The sequence below is a fragment of the Somniosus microcephalus genome, chromosome 9 (assembly GCF_052327205.1).
Source record: "Somniosus microcephalus isolate GS21.2 chromosome 9, FLI_Smic_1.0, whole genome shotgun sequence".
Taxonomy (NCBI): domain Eukaryota; kingdom Metazoa; phylum Chordata; class Chondrichthyes; order Squaliformes; family Somniosidae; genus Somniosus; species Somniosus microcephalus.
In genome coordinates, this window is record NC_140995.1 from 173777680 (window position 1) to 173804864 (window position 27185).

General features: G+C 44.6%; 1 protein-coding gene across 6 annotated transcripts in view; it reads left to right on the forward strand.

Annotated features, from left to right (window-relative positions):
• Window positions 1-5008: 5008 nt before the first annotated feature.
• ahi1 (Abelson helper integration site 1) overlaps window positions 5009-27185 on the forward strand; it is a 328929-nt gene continuing 306752 nt past the window's right edge. For 3 of the 6 annotated variants that reach the window (XM_085997547.1, XM_085997548.1, XM_085997551.1), the window contains exon 1: window positions 5012-5158. In XM_085997547.1, coding sequence (XP_085853673.1) covers window positions 5149-5158 — 10 coding nt within the window. In that variant the 5' untranslated portion in view covers window positions 5012-5148. Of the gene's footprint in view, window positions 5159-27185 lie in introns of all 6 variants that reach the window. The other 3 variants (XR_015079575.1, XM_085997549.1, XM_085997550.1) reach the window with 2 other exon arrangements.

The window sequence follows — 27185 nt, forward strand, 5'->3', positions numbered from 1 at the left end:
ACGAGCAGAAAGTCGGCCACGTTGGCTGTGGAGTAGGGGAGGGAAAACGGAGGAATAAGGGCGGAGAACTCGACCACGGCCGGTAAAAAGGGCCGGGCTGCAATCGAGGCCGAGAGGCGCAGCGACTGGGGCAGCTTAAGGCACGAGAGCCGCGGAGAACTCAAACGCAGCCAGTGTAAAGGACCGGGCTGCAAGCGGGGCTGCGAGGCAAAGCAGCGTCGGGGAATTGAGAACCGCTGGGGAGGCGAGAACTGCAGCAGCACGGCAATCGCCATTGCAGCCAGCTGGGGTAGAAGGCAAATGCGGGAATCTGCCATTGTAGTCGGCGGGGGAAGAAGACGAGCGCGGGAAAGACCGCCAAGCGCAGGAAGCCGCCATTTTAGTAGGCGGGGGAAGAAGACAAGCGCGGGAAGCCGCCATTTTGAGAAAAAGAAAAATTTAAAAACTTTCAAGGATGGCTAAACATGGGAACATTAATACCTTTGATAGCGATATCGAAGATTGGACCACGTATGTAGAACGCATGGAAGTTTATTGTAAAGCAAATAAGGTACCAGATGATGAGAAAGCACTAACCTTATTAAGCTCAATGGGTGCGAAGACATACGGGCTATTGAAGCACCTTCTATCACCAAATAAACCGGCGGATCAGACTTTCGCGAATATTGTTACTGTCCTGAAAAATCATTTAAACCCCACGCCACTGATGATAGCGGAACGATTTAAATTTTACAGAAGAACGCAGCTGAAAGACGAAAGTAACGCTGAATTTTTAATTGAACTGCGTAAGCTATCGAAGTACTGTCAGTTTGGAACAGGACTAGCAGATGCGCTGAGAGATAAATTTGTGTGTGGATTGTTAAAAGAAGGAACACAAAAGCGACTGCTTGAGGAGAATGATCTTACGCTTGATAAAGCTGTCACTATTGCAGCATCGCAAGAAGCCGCAGCGAGAGGCACGGCGGAAATGCAGCTACGGTCACCGGAACTCAGCACCAATCAAATGGTCTTGGGTACAGTAAAATGTTATCGTTGTGGAAAGACAATGCACGATCAGAACCAGTGCTGGTTCAAAAATCAGGAATGCAGAAAATGTGGCAGGCTTGGTCACATAGCTAAAGTATGCCGGTCAGGAAAGAAGGCCAGCAACAAAAAGTCACCGCAGGAAAAGTACAGAAAGGTACACAAGGTGACAGAGAACAGTTCGAACGAACAGAAGTCAGATTCAGACTCCAGCAGTAATGAACTGGATAGTCTGAGAGTACACAATGTTGGTAAGGAAGCAGACCTCCAAACAATTTGGGTCACACTTCAGATAGCAGGAATCCAAGTGAAGATGGAATTGGACACTGGATCGGCATTGACGGTCATGAATAAGCAAGATTACAAAAGGTTATTCCCACATATTCCCCTACGGGATACGGAGATTGTATTGAAAACATACACGGGGCAAAGAGTATACCCCATCGGGAAGATAGAGGTAAAGGTGGTCCACAAGGGCAAAGAAAGCCGAGGAATGGACTTATATGTGCTACCTGAGGGAGGTCCACCACTACTGGGACGGGAGTGGATTAGGAAAATAAATATGGACTGGCATTCCTTAAAAGCACTAACGGTAGATTCCGGTAAAAAAGATGTCAAACCTAAACGATTGTCCAGAATATTGGACGATGCTAAAGAGGTGTTCCAACAGGGACTGGGAACACTGAGAGGAATTACGGCAAACATCAAGGTTGAAGAACATGCAAACCCGAAATTTTTCAAAGCCAGACCGACCTGCTGTGGAAGCTGAGCTGGAAGGGCTAGAACATTCAGGAGTACTGTCTAAGGTAGACTGGAGTGAGTGGGCTACGCCCATTGTTCCCGTCATGAAGCGTTCATCGAGCAACAAGCCGGGGGAACCGGGGAAGGTTCGCATCTGTGGAGATTTCAAGATCACTGTTAATCCGGTGCTTCACACGGTGCAGTATCCGCTTCCGCGGATTGAGGATATCTTCGCTTCGTTGTCTGGCGGGAAACACTTCACCAAGATAGACCTGGAGCAGGCGTGCTTACAGATGGAAGTTGAGGAAGAGTCACGCCAGTATCTCACGATCAACACGCATAGAGGCTTGTACCGGTATAATAGACTGGTTTTTGGAGTGGCATCGGCTCCAGCAATTTGGCAGAGGGCCATGGAGCAGGTATTACAGGGAATTCCAGGCACACAATGTTACCTGGACGATATTCTGATTACAGGAGATGATGACGAGGAACACCTTGCAAATTTGGAACTGGTGCTCACCAGATTGAAAGAATATGGACTTCGAGTTAATCGCCAGAAATGTGAGTTCTTTCAGAAGCGGATCTCGTACTGTGGTCATGTCATTGACCAGGAGGGGCTTCATAAGTCTCCTGACAAGATCGAAGCTGTTGTGAAGGCTCCCGCTCCGGATAATGTATCCCAGTTGAGGTCGTTCCTAGGGTTGATTAACTATTACCATAAGTTTCTGCCAAATTTATCCACGGTGCTGCACCCGCTGAACGCTCTTTTGCAGAAGGGAGTACCATGGAAGTGGAGCGAGGACTGTAAGAGGGCCTTTCGCAAAAGCAAGGCATTGATCACCTCAGAGGAAGTGTTGGCTCACTTCAACCCAACGCTGCCTATTCATTTGGCTTGTGATGCTTCTCCATATGGTATTGGGGCAGTACTCTCACACAAGTTGCCAAATGGCCTGGAGAGGCCAGTCGCGTTCGCATCCAGATCATTGACCTCCGCGGAGCGCAACTATGCTCAGATAGATAGGGAGGCTCTCAGCCTTGTTTGGGGAGTAAAGAAGTTTAATCATTACCTGCAGGGCCAAAAGTTTACGCTTCTGACAGACCACCAGCCGTTGGTATCCATTTTTAACCCTAAGAAGGGTGTTTCGGTGATGACAGCACAGACACTCCAGAGATGGTCCCTTTTCCTAGGGGCACATCAATATCAGATTGAATTCAAAGGTACAAAGCAGCATGGTAATGCTGATGGGCTGTCGCGCCTGCCACTACCTACAGAGGAGGAGGCACCGACGGTTGACCCTGTTGAGTTATTTCACTCGACCATCATCGAATGTTTACCAGTCACCAATGCAAGTATTGAAAGAGGAACCAGGAACGACCCGACACTGTCCCGGGTCTACGAAGTGACAGTGAAGGGATGGCCAGCACATGGTGATCCACTGTTACCGGCATTCTCAGCAAGACGAGAACAGCTGTCCGTCTGTCAAGGAACATTGATGTATGGAACAAGGGTGATTATTCCTCCTAAGTTAAGAGAGAGAGTTCTAAAGGAACTGCATGAAGGTCATCTGGGGGGAGTCAAGATGAAAAGCCTTGCTAGGGCTTATGTGTGGTGGCCGGGTATCGACCAACAGATAGAGGATCTGACGAAAAGCTGCTCAGGGTGCCAAAAAGTGCAAAATGCACCTCCGATTGCACCGCTGCATCCATGGGAATGGCCTTCAACCCCATGGCAACGTGTACATATTGACTTTGCTGGTCCATTCATGGACTCCATGTTTTTAATTGCGGTGGACGCACATTCTAAATGGCCAGAAGTGATTAAGATGACTACCACTACCTCGGAAAAGACGATCGCGGTGCTAAGAACGATATTTGCAAGAAATGGATTGCCAGAACAAATATGTTAAGACAACGGACCGCAGTTCGTGTCAGAAGAATTCCAGAAATTCATGAAGAAGAATGGGGTGAAACATTATACCTCTGCCCCATATCATCCGGCTACAAACGGGTTGGCCGAGAGATTTGTACAAACGTTCAAAAAAGCAATAAAGGCCATGAGCGAAGATCAGATTCCACTACAACACAAGGTGGACAAATTCCTACTGGCATATCGAAACGCCACTCATGCAGTGACAAACCAAAGTCCTGCCATGATGTTCTATAACAGGAGGTTGCGGTCCAGGTTGGACTTGTTAAAACCAAATGTGCGGAGGGAAGTTGAAAACAAACAGTTACAGCATATAAATAACAAGACCACTCGGAGTTTCGAAATAGGACAACCAGTGTTAGCCCGGGACTATAAAAACGAGAAATGGCAATCTGAAACAATTCGGGCCAGACAAGGACCCCTGATGTACACGGTAGATATTGGTGAAAATGTAATACGGCGTCATGCTGACCAACTGGTAGAATCGAGAACAAGGGTCGAACCCATGGTTACGGCAGAGACAACCGTGGAAGAAGTTAGTGAACCTGAAGCATCTACCTCAGAAGTGAATGTACCTGATGATGATGTCCAATCCATAAGAGACCAACTAGATGAGTCACCCCAGCAACGAGAATCAGAGACCCCTGAAAGGCGATATCCAACTCGAATCAGGAGGCCTCCTCAGAGACTGAATCTTTGAACTGTTTTGCATGAAGTTGTATATATATATATGTTATTATGTTATGTTAAATGGGGATATAACTGTTAAGCTAAAAAGGGAGGATTATGGTGTATGTAATCTGTTCCACCTTAAGAGAACTACCTTAAGAGATGTACTACTTTCTCTTGGCTGCTGTATACTGTGATACCGGTGGTGACCACACCGGTATATAAGTGTTGTGTAGGGATTTGCTGGGCAGTTCAGCCCTGACCTCTGAATAGTAAAGACCTGTTAAAAGTTATTCTTGTTGTCTGTGTCCAGTGATTGATCATAAGCATAACTGGGACACACAGACTCAACACCAGACCTGAAACGTTAACTCTGTTTCTCTCTCCACGGATGCTGCCTGGCCTGCTGAGTATTTCCAGCAAGTCTTAAAGTTCGTTTGCCGGCTACAACATCCTTGCAGTGTGAGTATTTCCAGCAAGTCTTAAAGTTCGTTTGCCGGCTACAACATCCTTGCAGTGTTGGATGGTCCACCTGAACTAGGAACCACCTGGCCCTGGCGCTCATTCCCCGTGTGGCTGGCTGAGATTCCCACTGGCGGCCAGGAAGAGGCTGTCGAGCTTGTGATTGGCAGAGGCGCGGCGAGGTTGTGACGCACCTTCTGCGCCCCGCCCTCATCCCCCACAAACAAACAAGCGGAGCGGAGCGGCGTTGGCACGGTTACCGTTCACACAGAGCCGGACCGACATCACCGCACCGAGCCTTGCCTGACACCCAGATCTCCTTCTCCATGCATGCAGGTACAGTAATCAGCGCCACTGGTTCTCACTCGGTGCTCAGCATCAGGTTGTGAGGCGGCCCCGGCGTTGCTAGGCCGCCCTTTCAAACCGTGTGGGGACAGGCACTGCTGCAGCCATTAGCCACACTTCAAATAAATTTGAGGCGCAGCGGGTATACATTCGTTCTTTGCAGCTTTGTTTTTGTATTAGGGTATATTTTAGTGGAGGATAATTATATTTATAAATACCCTTTTGTATCTGCTGTGTACCTCCAGCAAATGTGTGTGTTCCCCCGCCCCCCATTTTCTATGACTCACTGGTGAGTTTGCCAATGAGATTTGTTGGGTGCAATTATTTATTTTGATCAGCCGCCTGTCCGAGACGCATGGACATCCGTCACCAGTTTTAAGCGTCACAAATTGAAACTACTGCAAAATTGACCCTCTGCTAAGATTTCTGTTTGCTCGGTATGGAGTGCAGTCTCTATGTACCGCTGACAGCTTTAGTGCACTTCTGCAAAGGATGGCTGAGGAAGAGGGACTTAAATCCCGCGGGTGCCTTGTCAGGGATGCACCTCTGAATCGTGATGTGCACTCTGGGTCGGGTCCAGATTAGGTTGTTGGGAGTAACCCACACACCAGATGAATGCTGCCTGTGTGTAAAGGCGCTTCTGTATCCTAGAAGCCGGTTGTGTTCAACACACATACTCCACCAGCGTTGGAATGGGTATTGTGCAAATACAGTTGCACTTGCACGTTTATCTGAATTATGCGTGTCCTGTTCTGATGTTTAAGACTGATTTATTTTAAAATAAAGTAAACAAGCACAATAGCATCAAAACGAGCAAAAAATGGGGGAGGGGCCAAAGCAGATCCTGGAACTGGAACAGTAACATATTTAAAATGTCGGAATGTACATTACTTCAAAAGTTATAGCATACATTTCAAGCTGGAAACAATTGTTATTGCAGAATTGCCTTTTATCCAATTATAATGTAAAGATTTGGTAGTACTTTAGTATATTATAAAAAGAAATAATATTTGGACAGCTGGATATTTAAAAATTTGTTCACAACATGTGGGTGACAGTGGCAAAGTGTTAGATGTTGGGCAGCTGGGAACACTTAGCCTGACAGTCAGATCAGGGAAATGTTCCTGTGTTCTTCATTTGGCTTCGTATTTGATGATTGGTAATATCTGGGAGAGTGACTCACAGCTTTTGTTAGACTGAATGCTTTGTCATTCTTGTCTACTTGAATGGTTGCTGTATGCTGATTTCCAGCTTAATTGAATTATTATGGTCTTCAGCTAGGTAAAACAAACTTGCATTTATAAAGCACCTTTCATTACCTCAGGACATCACAAAGCGCTTTACAGTCAATGAACATAAGAAATAGGAGCAGGAGTAGGCCAATCGGCCCCTCGAGCCTGCTCCACCATTCAATAAGATCATGGCTGATCTGATCCTAACCTCAAATCTTCTATCACTCTCCATCCACCCAAACCCATGTGATCTCCCGGGAGAGGCGAAAAACCAGATAAAAGACCCAATGGCCAATTTGGGAGAAAAAAATCTGGGAAATTCCTCTCCGACCCATCTAGGCGATCGAAATTCTTCCAGGAGATCACTCTGTCCCTATATTTTTTACAGTACTTACCTTCTGTAAAGGCGATCTCCACCCCAGCCAGGAACAGGAATAAAACCATCTCCTGAAATCTAACACAGAATTAGAACACAGTAGGAGCAGAACCAGGCTACACGGCCCCTGGGCCCACTCCACTACCCACAGGGCCATGACCATTCCGAACCTAGACTCATGTCCAATTTCCTGCCCGCTCCCCGTAACCCTTAATTCCCTTTACTTCTAGGAAACTATCTATTTCTGTTTTAAATTTATTTAATGATGTAGCTTCCACAGCTTTCTGGGGCAGCAAATTCCACAAACCTACCACCCTCTGAGTGAAGACGTTTCTCCTCATCTCAGTTATGAAAGAGCAGCCCCTTATTCTAAGACTATGCCCCCTAGTTCTAGTTTCACCCATCATTGGGAACATCCTCACCGCATCCACCCGATCAAGCCCCTTCACAATCTTATATGTTTCAATAAGATCGCCTCTCATTCTTCTGAACTCCAATGAGTAGAGTCCCAATCTACTCAACCTCTCCTCATATGACCACCCCCTCATCCCCGGGATTACCCGAGTGAACCTTCTTTGTACTGACTCGAGAGCAAGTATGTCTTTTCTTAAGTATGGACACCAAAACTGTATGCAGTATTCCAGGTGCGGTCTCACCAATACCTTGTACAACTGCAGCAATACCTCCCTGTTTTTATATTCCATCCCCCTAGCAGTAAAAGCCAACATTCCATTGGCCTTCTTGATCACTTGCTGCACCTGCATACTAACTTTTTGAGTTTCGTGCACCAGGACCCCCAGATCCCTTTGTACTACAGTACTTTCCAGTTTCTTGCCATTAAGATAATAACTTGCTCTATGATTTTTCCTGCCAAAGTGCATAACCTCACACTTTCCAGTATTGTATTCCATCTGCCAAATCTCTGCCCACTTACTTAGCCTGTCTATGTCCCTTTGCAGGTTTTTAATGTCCTCCTCACTCACTACTTTCCATCCCATCTTTGTATCATCTGCAAACTTTGATATGTTACACTCGGTCCCCTCCTCCAAATCGTTAATATAGATTGTAAAGAGTTGGGGACCCAGCACTGACCCCTGCGGAACACCACTAGTTACTGGTTGCCAATCTGAGAACAAACCATTTATCCCAACTCTCTGCTTTCTGTTAGAGAGCCAATCCTCCACCCACGCCAGAATATTACCCCCAATCCCGTGATTTTTTATCTTGAGCAATAATCTTTTGTGTGGCACCTTGTCAAATGCCTTTTGGAAGTCTAAATACACTACGTCCACTGGTTCCCCTTTATCCACCCTGTATGTTACTTCCTCAAAAAACTCCAGCAAATTTGCCAAACATGACTTCCCCTTCATGAAACCATGCTGAGTCTGTCCTATTAAATTATGTTTATCCAAATGTCCCGTTACTGTCTCCTTAATAATGGACTCTAACATTTTACCAACCACAGATGTTAGGCTAACAGGTCTATAGTTTCCAACCTTCTGCCTACTACCCTTTTTAAATAAGGGTGTTACATTAGCAGTTTTCCAATCTGCCGGGACCTTTGCTGAGTCCAGGGAGTTTTGGAAAATTATTACCAATGCATCCACAATCCCTACCGCCACTTCCCTCAAGACCCTAGGATGTAAGCCATCAGGTCCAGGGGATTTATCCGCCTTGAGTCCCATTATTTTACCAAGTACCACTTCCTTAGTGATTTTAATCGTATTTAGTTCCTCCCCTCCTAGAGCCCCCTGTTTGTCCAGTGTTGGGATATTCTTAGTGTCCTCTACTGTAAAGACTGATACAAAATAATTGTTCAGCGTTTTTGCCATCTCCATGTTTCCCACCATTAATTTCCCGGTCTCATCCTCTAAGGGACCAACATTTACTTTAGCCACCCTTTTTCTTTTTATATAACTATAGAAACTTTTGCTGTCTGTTTTTATATTTTTTGCTAATTTACTTTCATAATCTATCTTCCCTTAATCAATCTTTTAGTTATTTTTTGCTGTCTTTTAAAGACTTCCCAATCTTCCATCCTCCCACTAGATTTGGCTACCTTATATGCCCTTGTTTTTAGTCGGATACTATCCTTAATTACTTTACTTAGCCACGGATGGCTATCTTTTCTTTTACACCCTTTTTTCCTCAGCGGAATATATATTTTTTGGAAGTTGTAAAATAACTCCTTAAATGTACACCACTGATCATGTACCGTCTTACCCTTTAATCTATTTTCCCAGTCCACTCTAATCAATTCCGCTCTCATACCTTCATAGTCTCCTTTATTCAAGCTCAGCACGCTTGTTTGAGATCCAACCTTCTCACCCTCTAATTGAATATGGAATTCAACCATGTTATGGTCACTCATTCCAAGGGGATCTTTTACTAGGACATTTTTAATTAATCCTGACTGATTACACAGGACCAAATCTAAGGTTGCTTGCCCCCTGGTCGGTTCAGTTACATACTGCTCAAGAAACCCATCCCTAATACACTCAATGAACTCATCCTCAAGGCAGCCCTGCCCAATTTGATTTGTCCAATTAATATGATAATTAAAATCCCCCATAATTATAGCTGTTCCCTTATTACAAGCCTCAACTATTTCCTGATTAATACTCCGTCCAACAGAGTTGCAACTGTTCGGAGGCCTATAGACTACGCCCACTAGTTTTTTTCCCTTTATTATTCCTTATCTCCACCCAAACTGTTTCACTATCCTGCTCCTTTGACCCAATATCATTTCTCTGTATTATAGTGATTCCTTCCTTTATTAACATAGCCACCCCACCTCCTCTCCCTTCCTGCCTGTCCTTCCTGATTGGGAATTAAACATACTAGTTTATTTAACAATCATGGTCACCCTGCAGCCATGTTTCTGTAATGGCCACAAGATCATACCCATATGTCGTTATTTGTGCCGTTAACTCATTCATTTTGTTACGAATGCTACGTGCATTCAGATAAAGAACTTTCAAATATGTTTTGTAACACTTAGTTCCTGTTTTTTCCCTTTTTATTACTTTACTTTTTACTCCATACATACTGACACATGAAGGACTGACTTACTACCTTTTCTGACTTCAAAAGCCTTTGAAAAATCTACCTCCTTGACCATTTGGTTTTCCCCACCCCAGATTCCTTCATTTCATGTTTGTTGTCCACTGGTAAAGAGCTGTGAAAGGTTATTTAACACGAGTTGTGTGTAAGTTATTGCTGCTGTTGTAGAAACTTTTTTGGGAAGTGCTTTAGAATTAAAAATATATATATTTACAGGCATTGCAGCTTTAATGTATGTGAATTAATATCCAAATCCTACATTTGAAATGTACAGAAATATAATTGTAATACATTTTGCATAGTGTTTCATATTTCACAAGGTCCAAAACCCAGCCAAATTTAAATAAATAACTTTTTGGGGGGACCAGGTGGTGCAGTGGGTTAGATATTAGATTGGGCTGCACAGAGTTGTCTTAAACGGAATGCTTCTAAACAGTGTGTAAAAGTTGGGAATTTGGAAAGAGTGAGAATTCAGTGCAGAGGGGGAAGGAGTTGCTGCTTTTTGCCTACAATACTTGTAGTGGTTTGTGCTACAGATAGATATTTAATTTTATCTACCTATAACAACAACAACTTGTATTTATATAGCGCCTTTAACGTAGTAAAATGTCGCAAGGCGATTCACAGGAATACAGAAGTATAACTTAAACTGGATCAAGTAATTAGTTTAAAAACTAAACTATAAGCTAAGTTAATTAAATACATAAACTTTAATTAATTTAATTAATTAAATAAAAATAAAACAAACAAGGTTATATAGGGATGGCAGTGCTGGTGGTGTGTCGCAAGTGGCAACTGCAGCATGTGGGAGTTTGTGGAGAGTTTCGTGATCCCGGACGACCACGTCTGCTATAAGTATCTACATCTTGAGGAAGTTCAGCTCAGAGTTGTTGAGCTGGAGTCTGAGGTGCAGACATTGCGGGGTATCGGGGAGGGGTAGAGTTACCTGGACACTCTGAATCAAGAGGCAGTCACACCACTTCGGTTAGGTAGTGGTACAGGTCTAGTTAGTGGTCAGGGACAGGAGGGTGTGACTGCAGCTTAGGTAGGTAAGGGGACCATAGGTGCAGTGCTGGAGGAGCCTTGGGCTTTGCCTTTATCCAAAAGGTAAGAGATTCTCGCTGACTGTGGATGAGGGCAAAGTCTGCAGGGTGAATGAGCAAACTGACCACGGTACCACGGTACAGGAGGCCATTCAAGGGGGGGGGGGGGAGTAAAAAGGAATGTTTTGTTGGTAGGGGACACTATACTCAGGGGAATAGATACTGTTCTCTGCAGCCATGATTGGGAGTTCCAAAGGCTATGTTGCCTGCCCGGTGCCAGAGTTAAGGATATCTCCTCATGACTGGAGAAGAACTTGGAGTGGCAGGGGGAGGATCCAGTTGTCTTGGTCCATGTAGGAACCAATGACATAGGTAGAACTAGGAATGAGGTTCTGTTGAGGGTGTTTCAGGAGCTAGGGTCCAAATGAAAACTCAGAACCTCACCGGTAATAATCTCTGGATTGTTCCTGAGCCACGTGCAAATTGGCATAGGGACAAGCAGATTTGAAGGTTAAATGCGTGGCTGAAAGAGCGGTGTGGGAGGCAGAGTCTTCAATTCATGGGGCACTAGCACCAGTACTGGGACGTTCTCCAATTAAACCTGGCTGGGTTCAGTGTCCTAGCGAATTGAATAACTAGGACAGTAGATAGGGCTTTAAACTAATGAAAGGAGGGTGGGAGGATTCAGAAGGGTAAATTCAAAAGCAGCAAGAGAAATGTCAAGCCTCTAGAGCAGAGTACTGATTTGGGTAAAAATAAGCAGAGTGGGTCAGGAAGGGACAGAGAGCTTAAAGGTAATAGGGCATTCGATGATGTCATCGGTGTGCGCAGCGCCCCGCTACCGCCCCGATCGCGAAATTTAGTAGCGCCCCCTGCTTTAACGCTGTGACCGGTTCGGGGGGGGCCTATCTGCGGCAGTTGAGGTGCGGGGCGGCCATTTTTTTTGCTGGCCGCCTGCCAGCACCTCTCCGCGCCGCCATCCCTGGCCTCCTGAGCCCCCCCGCCGCGGAGTGCCGGCTGTGTCCCAAGAGCCCAGCACGTCTCCTCGGTGCCGGGCTCTTTTGCCGGCACTCGCGCTCCTCGAGCGTGCTGCAGCAGGCCCCTCCCCTTTAAGAAGGGGAGGAAGGCCTGCAGTACCGCAGTGCGCCGTGCCGCAGTGTGTGGCGCTGCGGCACGTTGCGCTGCGATTTTCAGTTGCAGCGCCCCAAGAGGGATGCGGGGCGCCTCGAGTAGCGCCACGCTTCCGTCTGGGGCGCTGAAAATAAATTTGTGGCGGGCGGCCGCGATTCCTTCTGGGGCGGTACTTCCGGCGCCCTGGCGAGGCTGAACGGGGCGCCAGTGAATTTCTAGGCCAAAGGATCTTAGCTTGGAAAAACAAGATGTAGAATAATTTTGGGTGGAGCTAAGCAACAGCAAGGGGCGGAAAACATTGCTGGGAGTAGTTTTTAAGCCCCCTGATAATTTTTTATTCGTTTATGGGATGTGGGCATCGCTGGCAAGGCCAGCATTTATTGTCCATCTCTAATTGCTCTTGAGAAGGTGGTGATGAGCTGCCTTCTTGAACCACTGCAGTTCGTGTGGTGAAGATACTCCCACAGTGCTGTTAGGTAGGCAGTTCCAGGATTTTGACCCAGCGACGTTGAAGGATCGGTGATATACTTCTAAGTCAGGATGGTGTGTGACTTGGAGGGTAACTTGGAGGTGGTGGTGTTCCCATGTGCCTGCTGCCCTTGTCCTTCTAGGTGGAAGAGGTCGCGGGTTTGAGAGGTGCTGCCGAAGAAGCATTGGCGAGTTGCTGCAGTGCGTCTTGTAGATGGTACACACTGCAGTCACGGTAGGCCGGTGGTGGAGGGAGTGAATGTTTAAGGTGGTGGATGGAGTGCCAATCAAGCGGGCTGCTTTGTCCTGGATGTTGTTGAGCTTCTTGAGTATTGTTGGAGCTGCACTCATCCAGGCAAGTGGAGAGTATGCCATCACACTCCTTACTTGTGCCTTGTAGATGGTGGAAAGGTTTTGGGGAGTCAGGGGGTGAGCCACTCGCCACAGAATACCTAACCTCTGACCTGCTCTTGTTGCCGCAGAATTTATGTGGCTGGTCCAGTTAAGTTTCTGCTCAATGGTGACTCCCAGGATGTTGATGGTGGGGGTTTCGGCGATTGGTAATGTTTTTGAATGTCAAGGGGCGGTGGTTAGACTCTCACTTGTTGGAGATAGTCATTGCCTGGCACTTCTGTGGTGCGAATGTTACCTGCCACTTATCAGACCAAGCCTGAACGTTGTCCAGGTCTTGTTGCATGTGGGCATGGACTGCTTCAATATCTGAGGAGTTGTGAATGGTGCTGAACACTGCTGTCATCAGCGAACATCCCCATTTCTGACCTTATGTTGGAGGGAAGGTCATTGATGAAGCAGCTGAAGATGATTGGGCCTAGGACACTGCCCTGAGGAACTCCTGCAGCGATGTCCTGGGGCTGTGATGATTGACCGTCAACCACCACAACCATTATTTGTAGTGTTGGCACAGTATAAATCAGGAAATTAGAGGTGCATGTAACAAGGGTAATACAGTTATCATGGGGAACTTTAATTTTCATATAGATTGAGCAAACCAAATTTGTAGTAATAGTGTGGAGGACTAATTCATGGAATGTATACAAGATAGTTTTCTAGATCAATATGTCGAGGAACCAACTAGGGAACAGGCTATTTTAGAGCTAGTATTGTGCAATGAGACTGGGTTAATTAATAACCTTTGTAGTAAAGGAGCCTCTGGGGAGCCGTGATCGTAATATGATAGAATGTTATGTTGAGTTTGAGTGATTTAGTTAAGTCCAAAACTAGGGTCTTAAATCTGAACAAAGCAAACTACGTAGAGGTGAGTTGGCTAAGGTAGATTGGGAAACTAGATTAAAAGATAGGACGGTAGATAAGCAATGGCAAACATTTTAAAGAAATAATTCATAATTCACAACGAAAGTACATTCTAGAACAAAAAACCCCCACGGGAAAAATGGTCTAATTGTGGCTAACCAGAGAAGTGAAAGTTAGTATTCAATTAAAGTAAGAGGTTTATAATGTTGCTAACAAGAATAGTAAGCCTGAGGATTGGGAAGATTTTAGAATTCAGCAAAGAAGGACCAAGAAATTGATTGAGAAAAAAAATAGAATGAGAGTAAAGTAGCAAGAGACATATAAACAGTGAAGGGTTAATTACAGTCCTAGCCCTTTTGGGCCGTCTCAGATCAGGCATATTCCCCAGACGTTCACTCTCAACTTAAGTTAGAGATGATGTGGAGATGCCGGTGTTGGACTGGGGTGGACAAATGTAGGAAGTCACACAACACCAGGTTATAGTCCAACAGCTTTATTTGAAATCACAAGCTTTCGGAGCGCTGCTCCTTCGTCAGGTGAAGTGAAGAGAAGCATACAGGCACAGCATATATAGTCAGAGAAAACTGCCAGATGATTACAGGTAATCTTTCTAACTGCCCTTTATCACACCTCAGCAGAGAGATAATCACAGCAATCAAAGGTGTGAATGGTGTCCAGCTGACTATATATGCTGTGCCTGTATGCTTCTCTTCACTTCACCTGACGAAGGAGCAGCGCTCCGAAAGCTTGTGATTTCAAATAAAGCTGTTGGACTATAACCTGGTGTTGTGTGACTTCCTACATTTGTCCACCCCAGTCCAACACCGGCATCTCCACATCATGGCTACTATCGACACCACAAACTGCCGGCTCAAAGTGGAGAGGATCTCCAAGAAGATCGCGCATATAGACACAGACATCAAGTTTCTACAGAGATGCAAGAAAGCAGACAAGATCCCGAAAGGACTACAGATCACGATCCCACTCAAGTCGACCAACAACACAGACTACGCTGAGAGACTCTGCCGTCGTACCTCTCGCACACTCCTCAACCATCTCGTACACCAGCTCTACAGCAGACGCCGCAACCTCGAAACCAAGATAGAGTCCATGTTCTCAGCTTGTGCTCAGGACACAGCAGACCAGCTACGAGACACCGCCAAGCATACGAGGCAACGGAACTACACTGCCTACATGCACACCAAGAACAGGAAGCTTGAGAAACTCGGCATCACCACCAGCAGCAACCAAGCCTCCCCCGGTACCACGGTTGGAACCACAGGGAAGTCCATCGTCAACTTGTCCAACCACACCCTTCAGCCAGACAAAATCGAAGTTCTCAGCCGAAGGCTCAATTTCTGCCCCACCACCAAAATGGACCCCATCGGCCTCGCGGCAAACACAGAGGAATTCATCAGGAGAATGAGGCTCCGGGAATTCTTCCACAAATCCCAAGATGTCAGCAGCGAACCCAATGAGACAATCAATGATCCGGAACAGCAGACAGGGATCCACGGTGCAGCAACCGAAGAAGAAAGAGTCAAATTGGACCGCTCCGGAGGGCCGCTGCCCTAAGCTTGACATGTATGCTCAAGCTGTCAGGAGATGCAGCAATGCCAGATTCATCAGCTGCACTCACAAGACAGTCCAGAATGTCACCCGAGCACAACGCAACGCCATCCACGCTCTCAAGACCAACCGCAACATCGTCATCAAACCAGCAGACAAAGGAGGAGCCATCGTCATACAGAACAGAATGGACTATTGCAAAGAAGCATACCGACAACTGGACAACCAGGAACACTACAGACAGTTACCCGCAGATCCGACCAAAGAACACACCCGCCAACTCAACAGACTGATCAAGACCTTCGATCCAGACCTTCAGAGCATCCTACGCGCTCTGATCCCACGTACTCCCCGCGGTGGGAGACTTCTACTGCCTCCCAAAGATACACAAAGCCAACACACCCGGACGTCCTATCATATCAGGCAACGGAACCCTGTGTGAGAACCTCTCTGGATACATCGAGGGCATCCTGAAACCCATCGTACAGGGAACCCCCAGCTTCTGTCGCGACACTACAGACTTCTTACAGAAACTCGGCACCCACGGACCAGTTGAACCAGGAACACTCCTCGCCACGATGGACGTCTCGGTACTCTACACCAGTATCCCCCACGATGACGGCATCGCTGCGACAGCCTCAGTACTCAACACCAACAACAGCCAATCTCCAGACGCCATCCTACAACTCATCCGCTTCATCCTTGACCACAATGTCTTCACCTTCGACAACCAGTTCTTTACCCAAACACACGGAACAGCCATGGGGACCAAATTCGCACCCCAATACGCCAACATCTTCATGCACAAGTTCGAGCAAGACTTCTTCGCTGCACAGGACCTCCAACCAACGCTATACACCAGATACATCGATGACATTTTCTTCCTATGGACCCACGGCGAAGAATCACTGAAAAGACTACACGATGACATCAACAAGTTCCATCCCACCATCAAACTCACTATGGACTACTCCTCAGAATCGGTTTCATTCTTGGACACACGAATCTCCATCAAAGACAGACACCTCAGCACTTCACTCTACCGCAAGCCCACGGACAACGTCACGATGCTCCACTTCTCCAGCTTCCACCCTAACCACGTTAAAGAAGCCATCCCCTATGGACAAGCCCTGCGAATACACAGGATCTGCTCAGACGAGGAGGAACGCGATGGACACCTACAGACGCTGAAAGACGCCCTCGTAAGAACGGGATATGACGCTCGACTCGTCGATCGACAGTTCCGACGGGCCACAGCGAAAAATCGCATAGACCTCCTCAGAAGACAAACACGGGACACAACCAACAGAGTACCCTTCGTCGTCCAGTACTTCCCCGGAGCGGAGAAACTACGCCATGTTCTCCGCAGCCTTCAACATGTCATCGACGACGACGAACACCTCGCTAAGGCCATCCCCACGCCTCCACTACTCGCCTTCAAACAGCCGCCTAACCTCAAACAGACCATCGTTCGCAGCAAATTACCCAGCTTTCAGGAGAACAGCAACCACGCCACCACACAACCCTGCCACGGCAACCTCTGCAAGACATGCCAGATCATCAACACAGATACCATCATCACACGTGAGTACACCACCCACCAGGTACATGGTACATACTCATGTGACTCGGCCAATGTTGTCTACCTCATACGTTGCAGGAAAGGATGCTCCGGAGCATGGTACATCGGCGAGACCATGCAGACACTGCGACAACGGATGAACGGACACCGCACAACAATCGCCAGGCAGGAGTGTTCCCTCCCAGTCGGGGAACACTTCAGCAGTCAAGGACATTCAGCCTCCGAACTTCGGGTAAGCATTCTCCAAGGCGGCCTTCGAGACACACGACAACGCAAAATCGTCGAGCAGAAACTGATAGCCAAGTTCCGCACTCATGAGGACGGCCTCAACCGGGATCTTGGGTTCATGTCACGCTACATGTAACCCCACCTGACGTAGAGTCATCCAGACTCGAGTCGTCGTTGGCTTGTTCTCTCTGCACAGATGCGGCCGGACCTGCTGTGATTTCCAGCAAAATTTTTTGGTTTTTTTCTGTTTTTCATACAGACCCCAGCATCTGCAACATTTGACCCCTTGTGACCCCCACCTCATTGTTCTTTGATGTATTGTTTTCCTGGCTGACCTGTTTGGACACCATGCACACCTTTGATTGCTGTGATTATCTCTCTGCCGAGGTGTGATAAAGGGCAGTTAGAAAGATTACCTGTAATCATCTGGCAGTTTTCTCCTGACTATATAAGCTGTGCCTGTATGCTTCTCTTCACTTCACCTGACGAAGGAGCAGCGCTCCGAAAGCTTGTGATTTCAGATAAAGCTGTTGGACTATAACCTGGTGTTGTGTGACTTCTTACATAAGTTAGAGATAGCTGAATTCCATGAGACGCTTAAATGGGTCTAAAGGTCCAGGCTATCTCTCCCTAAAGGAAAGGAATGACTAAAGATGTTACCGTCCTCTGGATAGTACTTTTAATAAGTTGAACTAGACTGTAACCTTCCGGATATTGTAAGGGTCCGGAATATCCCCCAGATTTCTGCAACTCCTTACAAAAGAGTGTACAGAATTTGTGGGTTCGCGAGTCTATACAGATCCACTCTTTGAGACAATTCTAAAAATATATAGTTTTATTTAAGAGCCGGCATTCAGTTAACATCTGTTGACTCAGTCGCAACATTAACAATTCAAAGTACAATTAGCTTACATTTCTTATTTCTCAGAGATCCTTATTCTCAAATCTTTACTTCTTTATATTTCTTATTTCTAAATCCAGAACATTTCTTACTTCTTATTTCTAAATCCAGAAGCTCCACCAAAAATCAACCACTTTGATATACCCGAGGCTCATAGTTAAAAACTTACAGAGATGCCTCTGGAAAGTTGAGAAATGCCCTGCCCGCTCAGCGTGTTCTGACTTTCTGTTAAAAAGCTCTTATTTTTATACCCTTTTGGCTTTGGTTTCTTCTTTGATGTTCTCTGCTGATGTCAGCTAATTGTCTTTATCGATACCTCTGTTTGAATGCTTTCTATGTTACTATCAATTCAACTGTTGCATGCATAATTATTTCTCTACTTTTAGGTGTTCCAAAAACTATCATAAAAACAATGACAGCTATGGTTTCTGTTTGATGCCTTTCTTATCGAAGATTCTTCATATTGGCTTTACTGCTTTTTAGCAGACATTTTGACTCCGTTCTGCTTCAAGTTTAATACAAACACAATGCAATTTCTTGGTGTCATCTATTGAAGTTATATCTTCAAAGTCTTGTTGGTATGGTTTTTACTATATGTAAATCAAAATCACTTTAACTGTATGTTTACTTGTTTTCTAGCTAACTCAATTGGTTGCATATTTAATTGTGTTTCCTGTCATCCAAGTTTAACATAAAACTATTTGACCAGCAGGTTTCTTTACTTGATGTCATGTTTTCAAAGGCACTTGCCTCTTTTAATGTTTGTATTTCTGTTTCAATTGTGTTGGTTTTTCACTCTTTAAACTGTGTCTCTCATTGTGTTCGTTGCAAACCATAGACCTTTCGGAACCACCAATGGTTTGCTTCAATCTTTCATTGTTTTAGAATATTTAACTAATTCCCATTTCAACGCTTGTTTACCACTTTGTTATCAACTGATCTTTTCTCAGAAGCCTGTATTTCTGTTTACAGCCTGTCTGCTGAGACTTGTGTCTTTTAAACCCAGTATGTCTTTTATCAATAATATTAGAAATCTGTTCATGGTATCTTGTATTTCTCTGAATCAAGGCTATTCCTTCACAACAGATTGTAAAAGCCTCTATATAGGTATGTAAAAAGGAAGAGATTAGTGAAAGTAAACGTGCGACCCTTACAGGCGGAGACAAGAAAATTATAATGGGGAATAAGGAAATGGCAGAGACATTAAATGAATACTTTGTATCTGTCTTCACGGAAGAAGACACACAAAATATTCTGGAAATAGTAGGGAACCAAGGGTCTAGTGAAAATGAGGAACTTTAAGAAATAAGACTGGAGAAATTAATGGGACTAAAAGCTGACAAATCCCCTGGACCTAATGACCTACATCCTAGGGTTTTAAAAGAGGTGGCTACAGAGATAGTGAATGCAATGGTTTTAATTTTCCAGAATTCCTTAGATTCTAGAACGGTCCCCGCAGATTGGAATGTAGCAAATGTAACCCCGTTATTCAAGAAAAGAGGGGGAGAACACAGAACTATAGACCAGTTAGCCTGACATCAGTAGTAGGGAAAATACTAGAATCTATTATTAGGGCCGTGGTAACAGGGCACTTAGAAAATCATAATATGACTGGGCAGAGTCAACACGGATTTATGAAAGGGAAATCGTGTTTGACAAATCTAATAGAGTTTTTTGAGGTTGTAACTAGCAGTGGATGTCGTGTATTTGGATTTTCAGAAAGCATTCAATAAGGTGCCACACAAGAGGTTATTACACAAAATTAGGGCTCATGGTATGGGGGTAATATATTAGCATGAATTGAGGATTGGTTAACGGACAGAAAACGGAGAGTAGGAATGAACGTGTCATTTTTCCGTTTGGCAGACTGTAACTAGTGGGCTTCCACAAGGATCAGTGCTTGGGCCTCAGTTATTTACAATCTATGTCAATGAATTAGATGAAGGGACCGAGTGTAATATATCCAAGTTTGCTGATGATACAAAGCTAGGTGGGAATGTAAGTTGTGAGGAGGGTGCAAAGAGGTTGCAAAGGGGTATAGACAGGTTAAGTGAGTGGGCAAGAACATGGCAGATGTAATATAATGTGGAGAAATATGAAGTTATCCACTTTGGTAGGAAAAATAGAAAAGCAGAATATTTTTTAAATGGTGAGAGATTGGGAAATGTTGGTGTTCAGAGGGACCTGGGTGTCCTTGTACACAAATCACTGAAAGTTAGCATGCAGGTACAGTAAGCAATTAGGAAAACAAATGGTATGTTAGCCTTTTATTACAAAAAGATTAGAGTATAAGAGTAAAGACAGGGTCTTGATGAGACCACACCTGGCGAACTGGGGTAAGTTTTGGCCACCTCTGCTAAGGAAGGATATACTTGCCTTGGAGGGAGTGCAACAAAGGTTCACCAGACTGATTCATGGGATGGGGGGATTGTCCTATGAGGAGAGATCGAGTAGACTAGGCCTATATTCCCTAGAATTTAGAAGAATGAGAGGTGATCTCATTGAAACATATAAAATTCTTACAGGGCCTGACAGGGTAGATGCTGGGAGGATGTTTTCCCTGGCTGGGGAACCAGGGGTCACAGTCTCAGAATAAGGGGTCGGCCATTTAGGACTGAGATGAGGAGAAATTTCTTTACTCAAAGGGTGGTGAATCTTTGGAATTCTCTACCCCAGAGGGCTGTGGATGCTCAGTCGTTGAGTATATTCAAGACAGAGATCGATAGATTTTTGGATAGGATGAGACTGCTGCCAACGAACCGGAAGCGGTCTGTGCATGCGCGCTACCGGTTCGTCATGGGAGCGGGTTTGTTTAAAAAAAAAAAAAAAAATTAAAAGCCAGGAAAGGAGAGAGTTGTTGAAAAAGCCGGGAAGGGAGCGAGCTGGTGGAAAATGCCGGGAAGGGAGCGAGCTCGTTAGCGTGATCATTTAAAAAAAAAAAAAGCAGAAACATCATGCTTCTGGTTGTTGGCAGCAGTCGCTCTGTTTTGGATATTAAGGGAATCAAGGGATATGGGGATGGTGCGGGAAGGTGGAGTTGAGGTAGAAGATCAGCCATGATCTTATTGAATGGTGGAGTAGGCTCGAATGGCCTACTCCTAGTTCATATGTTCTTATTGGCTCAGAAATTCGGGTCGGAGGCTTCCCGCGGGTGCAAGCCGCCGACCTGCACTTACCTAGCGTGCCGGCCGTCGTGCTGTGGGCCCGCGTGGGATTCCGATCCTGGGCCTGCTCCAACTGCCGGCGCGCAGTGCTTGCGTATCCCAGGGGCGCAGTTAGTTCGAAGCGTCCCCTGGGATCACGTGGGCCATGGAGAGCCAACGGTAGCAGGGAATGCCTTTGACAGGAAGACCTGTCAAATCTATGAATACAATTCAGCCCCAAAACCAAACTAAAACTTCAAATAATTTTTTTTTTAAATCACATTTTTAAAATAACTATAAATTACATGAAATAACTATTTTAAACAATAATTTAAATTTTTGAAAAAATTAATTACAGTTTCTAACGGGGCTAAAAATAAACTTACCTTTCTTTAAATATTTAAAAATAATAAACCTGTGGAAAAAATGTTTTAATTTTACTTAATTAACCACTTACCTTGTTAAAAGCAGGCCTTGCGACTGCTTTTTATAAGCGTAGCTGCTGGAGACTTATCCTCCCGGAAAAACCTGGAAAAAAAACGGAAGTTCCAGGAATACATGCTGCCTCTCCGGCGCACGTGTTCGACCTGTGAACCCCTTCCTTTAAGGGAATGGACGTTCCTGTTTCCCGCGCATGCGCAGTGCATGCACGAAACCGGCACTTTCGTTGGGCCTATGCGTGAGTACCTAACGCTCACCCGTGGGGACCCGAAGTTCTGGCCCAAAATTAGCTTTCACCTCTAGCAAGCAGATTCTTCTGGCTGTAAAGCCCTATGAGAAATAATCCTTTCAATCCAGTTCCTAGTGGACATCAGTCCATAGTATAAAAATGTACCGAATCCTGTACTACTGTGGTACAGTGTTGTCCAATACATTAGCCACATACAAGTAATTGGGAATCCAGATGTGGCTAATTGCATTTTTGATTAGTCAGTTAAAAATGTGTAATAGACACCGTTGCTGAGCATGTGATCTCTATTAAGAACATTGTGTATTTGCTTCCAGTGTATGGTTGTGTACTTAAACTATTTGGTGCATCTGTTGATAAAATGGTAAGATTAAAATGTTTTTTGATTATTGAGTGCTTTACTTCCTTGGTTAATGAACGGTGGTAGATGCTTGTTAAATAAATTTGCAAATGTGAAGTACATTTACCTGTATTGTGTAAGTATACGTAAGGTGTTTTCCACTAAAATTTGTGCATGTAGCTAAAATGGCGTTGCCGTAACCATATCTGTTTGCTAGTCAGCAGTTTCTATTGAACAACACTGGCTTAGCTGAACCTGATGAGCCCCTTTGGGGGGAAAAAATAGCTTTCAGCCCCCACAGAACACATAGCTACAAAGTCACACATAATCTTCAACAGTACAAGTACAATGCAGTTTTTGAGAATTCATTTAAGTATATATTAGCTGACTGTTTCAGGACATGATAACAGCAGTAAGTTAATTTCAATTTTGCCATCTAAAATCAAGAAGGAAATCAGACTAACTGAGAATATGCACCTACATAGCACAGATAGACTTGTGTTTTGACTGACTCAACATTGCTAGGAGCTTTTTTTATTGCAACGAGCTTCTGCTAATTTTACTGCTATTTGTAACGATTCATTTTGCAGGGCCATTTGATTTTACAAAATCCCTTGCAACCTGTGAAAAATGTACATCCTATCAAGACCTTAAATAAGCTTTGTGACAGCATGGAAATAATCAATGTTTTTGTGTACTTTCCAGTGGTTACACAGTTGACTGTGTACACAAATTGAAAATCCAAGAACTATATAGGGCCAGAACTTCGGGTCCCCACGGGTGAGTACGCGCTGTGTACTCGCGCGTAGGCCCAACGAAAGTGCCGGTTTTGTGCATGCACTGCGTATGCGCGGGAAACCGGAACTTCCGTTCCCTTGAAGGAAGGGGTTCACAGGTCGAACGCGTGCGCCGGAGAGGCAGCGCGTACACCTGGAACTTCCGTTTTTTTTGCAGGTTTCTCCGGGAGGGTAAGTCTTCAGGAGCTACGCTTTTAAAAAGCAGTTGCAAGGCCTGCTTTTAACAAGGTAAGTGGTTAATTAAGTAAAATTAAAATATTTTTTCCACAGGTTTATTATTTTTAAATACTTTAAAGAAAGGTAAGTTTATTTTTAGCCCCGTTAGAAACTACAGGTAATTAATTTTTTTAAAAATTTAAATTGTTTAAAAGTTATTTTATGTAATTTATAGTTATTTTAAAAATGTGATTTAAAAAAAAAAAAAAATTATTTGAAGTTTTAGTTCAGTTTTGGGGCTGAATTGTATTCATAGATTTGACAGGTCTTCCTGTCAAATCTATGAATACAGATTCCCTGCTACCATTGGCTCTCCATGGCCCACGTGATCCCAGGGGACGCTTTGAACTAACTGCGCCCCTGGATACGCAAGCACTGCGCGCCGGCAGTTGGAGGAGGCCCAGGATCGGAATCCCACGCGGGCCCACAGCACAACGGCTGGCGCGCTAGGTAAGTGCAGGTCGGAGGCTTGCACCCGTGGGAAGCCCCCAACCCAAATTTCTGGGCCAATGTGTATTTGCTTCCATTATTCCTTCCTGGTAACTGAATAACTTTAGTTGTAATTTTTTTTCACCTAGGTCATAAATGTTGGGCCGGATTTTCCAATCGGAGGCTTCCAGCGTGTGGATGCCTCCGATCTGGAAAAATCTACGAACTTACCCGCTGGCTCCGTAGGTCCCGACACTTCTGATCCTGGGCCTCTCCTGGTCCGCGCACAGAGGCCCAGGTGTCCCAGGGGCGCAGGCAGTTCGCAAGCGTCCCTGGGATCATGTGGGCCATGGGGAACTAATCAAAGAAGGGAATCCCCCGTCACACTTTTGACAGGTCTCTCCGCATAGATCTGTTAAAAGTATGAATGGGGATCACTCAAAAAACACAAACATAAAAAAAAAAAATTTAAATCACCATTTAAAATTAGTTAAAATTTCATTAAATTAAATATTTTAAACATTAAATTTTTTTGAAAAAAATAATTAAAGCTTTTTACGGGGCTAAAAATAAACTTACATTTTAAAGTATTTTAAAATTATAAATGAGTGAAAATTTTTTTAAACTCTTTTGCTGGTAAAAGCAGGCCTTACGCCTGCTTTTACCAGGCGTAAGATTTTTAAAGGTTTTCAGCGGGCGGAGGTTGTGTAGAAAGCGTAACTCTCCACCCGCAGAGGCCCTTCTCCCGGGCAAGCAGATGATCTGTGAAGAGGATTCTTGACAGATTGGAAGTGCCAGTTTTCAGCGCATGCGCTTCGCATGCCTGAAACCGGCACTTGCGAGGCCCCTATGGGTTTGTACACACCGTGGGGGTCGGAAAATACGGGCCATTATCTTGATTTTTGCCTGAGTTGCACATGGATAGCTTCTGTATAAACTGCGCAACTTGTTTTTTCTAAGGATGAGACTCCTTCAAAATCTATCTTTCCTTTGTTCCTTAAAACAGGGCTCTTCCTGCTTGTTAAAGTGGACGTTGACGATATAATGGTATGACTCGAAGTCTGGGATTCAGGCTAGCGTTTCTCCTTTATCCAACACTACTGCAAACTGATTGTTCATCTCATTGTTTGTGGGACTTTGTTGTGTTTAAATTGGCTGCCGTGCTTACCGTCATATAAAACATAGAGGTTTGCTGTGCAGAAGGAGGCCATTCGTCTTATTGTGTCTGCTCGTTCTTTGCACAGGCGGAATGACAATGAATGCTGCCAGTTCGCCGTCATCTTGACCGCTAATTCTAGCCCAATGTTTTTAAGTTCAGTTGGTGTGGTCTGCTGAGAGGGAGGCAGTCTGGCAGCCTTCAGAGAGCTGGTCAGGCCCTGCATATGCTAAAGCAGATTAAAAGCAATTTTATTTAGCCCATGATCCACGATAGAGCTGTGTGACCTTTCTTGCTCGTGAGGAGGGAACGGAAATTTATTTGGAGTAAGTGAAATTTTGTTATAATGGCTACTCTGTGCATTCGCTCACTGTCTGTAAAGTAAAGCAGCTTAACTATTCATAATCAGGCCTCATCTCACTAATGTGTCATCAGTCTGTTTACTGAAAGATTAGAGGAGAGCACAGAGAAAGACACCGTACCCAGTTCAGAGCACAATGGGTAACTGTTGTTAAGCAGCAACTTAAATATCATATGATTAGGTATTGGGTAATAAAGGTGTGCTCTTGAACGTGAGCTCTTTCTGAGAGCCATGGTAAGGTGCTGTATGTGCCTGTCTTTTTTTTGCTTCTATATAACTCTCAACCTTGGCATTAAATTTTAGACTTTTTAAATGAGGAAATCTAGGCCCATGGTGGAAGACACTGCCAAATTTCTAAAGAATAAAATAGCAAATATGGGAATGGTGGCACAGTGGTTATGTTACTGGACTAGTAATCCAGAGCCCTGGTCTAATGATCCGGAGACATGTGTTCAAATTCCCACCACGGCAGCTGGGGAATTTAAATTCAAATAATAAAATAAATCTAGAATTTTAAAAAAGAGCTACTATCAGTAATAATGACCCTGGAACTACCAGATTGTTGTAAAAGCCCATCTGGTTCACTAATGTCCATTAGGGAAGGAAAACTGCCATCCTCACCTGGTCTGGCCTATATGTGACTCCAGACCCACAGCAATGTGGTTGATTCTTAACTGCCCTCTGAAATGTCCTAGCCATGTAACAAACCAGTACGACAAAGTCAATGTGGGAGTACCTTCACCACACGACTGCAGCAGTTCAAGAAGGCGGCTCACCACCACCTTCTCAAGGGCAATTAGGGATGGGCAATAAATGCTGGCTTTGCATCCCATGAATTTTTTTTTTTAATTAAGAAAATTGGTCAGTAGGGATTGGGTGATGCCTAGTGTGGGTTTATAAAAGCCTAAAGTTTGAAGGAGAAAGGAAAGGCTGGTATTCTGAGTTACTGTGAAAGAATGAGGTAAGAGTAGGACATAGTGAGGTTGTAGTGAGGAAGAAGAGTGTGCAGGGTGGTATATTTGGAGCTTATAAAGAACAAGCAAGAAGAGTTTAGAGGAGTTTTGGGCATAGCAGCATTGATGAGAATAGCATAAAGCTAGAATGGTTTGGACAGAGAGAAATTTAGAGCCAAGAAAGGGATCACCATCACGATATGATTGCACAGTTGTTGACCACAAACTTTGTAAAAACTAGCAGCTAATTTTTCATTATAAAAAAGGTGTGTGTGTGTGTGTGTTTGAAAAACAAATTGTCTACTAAGACTGTGTTTTAATGTTACAAAGGTGACTATGAGACTTTTTCAATGTCGAATTTGTCTTTGCTACCCAAAACATAATGGGCCAAAAATTGCGATCGGAGGTTTCCCGTGGGCGGATGCCTCCAACCTGTGAAAAATCTACTAATGTACCTGGTGGCCCGGGAGGTACGGAGGCTTGTGATCCTGGGCCTCTCCAGGACCAAGTATCCCAGGGGCGCCTGCGGTTTGTAGGTGCCCCTGGGATCACGTGGGCCGGCCCAACCAATAAAAGAAGCGAATTCCCATTCATACTTATGCGAGTTCCGTACGTATAAGTGTGAATGGGGATTATTTAAAAATACACGAACACATTAAATAAATTTTTTTAAATTACGTATTTAACATTAATTAAAATGCCATTTAAATATTTTAACCAAAAATTAAATTTTTTGAGAAAAAATAGTTTTTACGGGGCTAAGAATAAACTTGCCTTATTGGACGGGGTTTTTAATATATAAATGAGTGATTAAAATTTTATTTTTCTATGTTTTAAAACTCTTATGCTGGCAAAAGCAGGCCTTACGCCTGCTTTTACCACGTGTAAGAATTTCACGGGCATTCAGCGGGCGGAAGTTGTGCAAAAAGCGTAACTCTCCACCCGCAGAGGCCCTTCTCCTGTGGTTGTGGAGAATCTGTCAAGACAATTCTTGACAGATCGCAAGTGCCGGGTTTTAGCGCATGTGCTTTGCATGCCTAAACTTGGAACTTGCGCGGCCCCTACGGGCG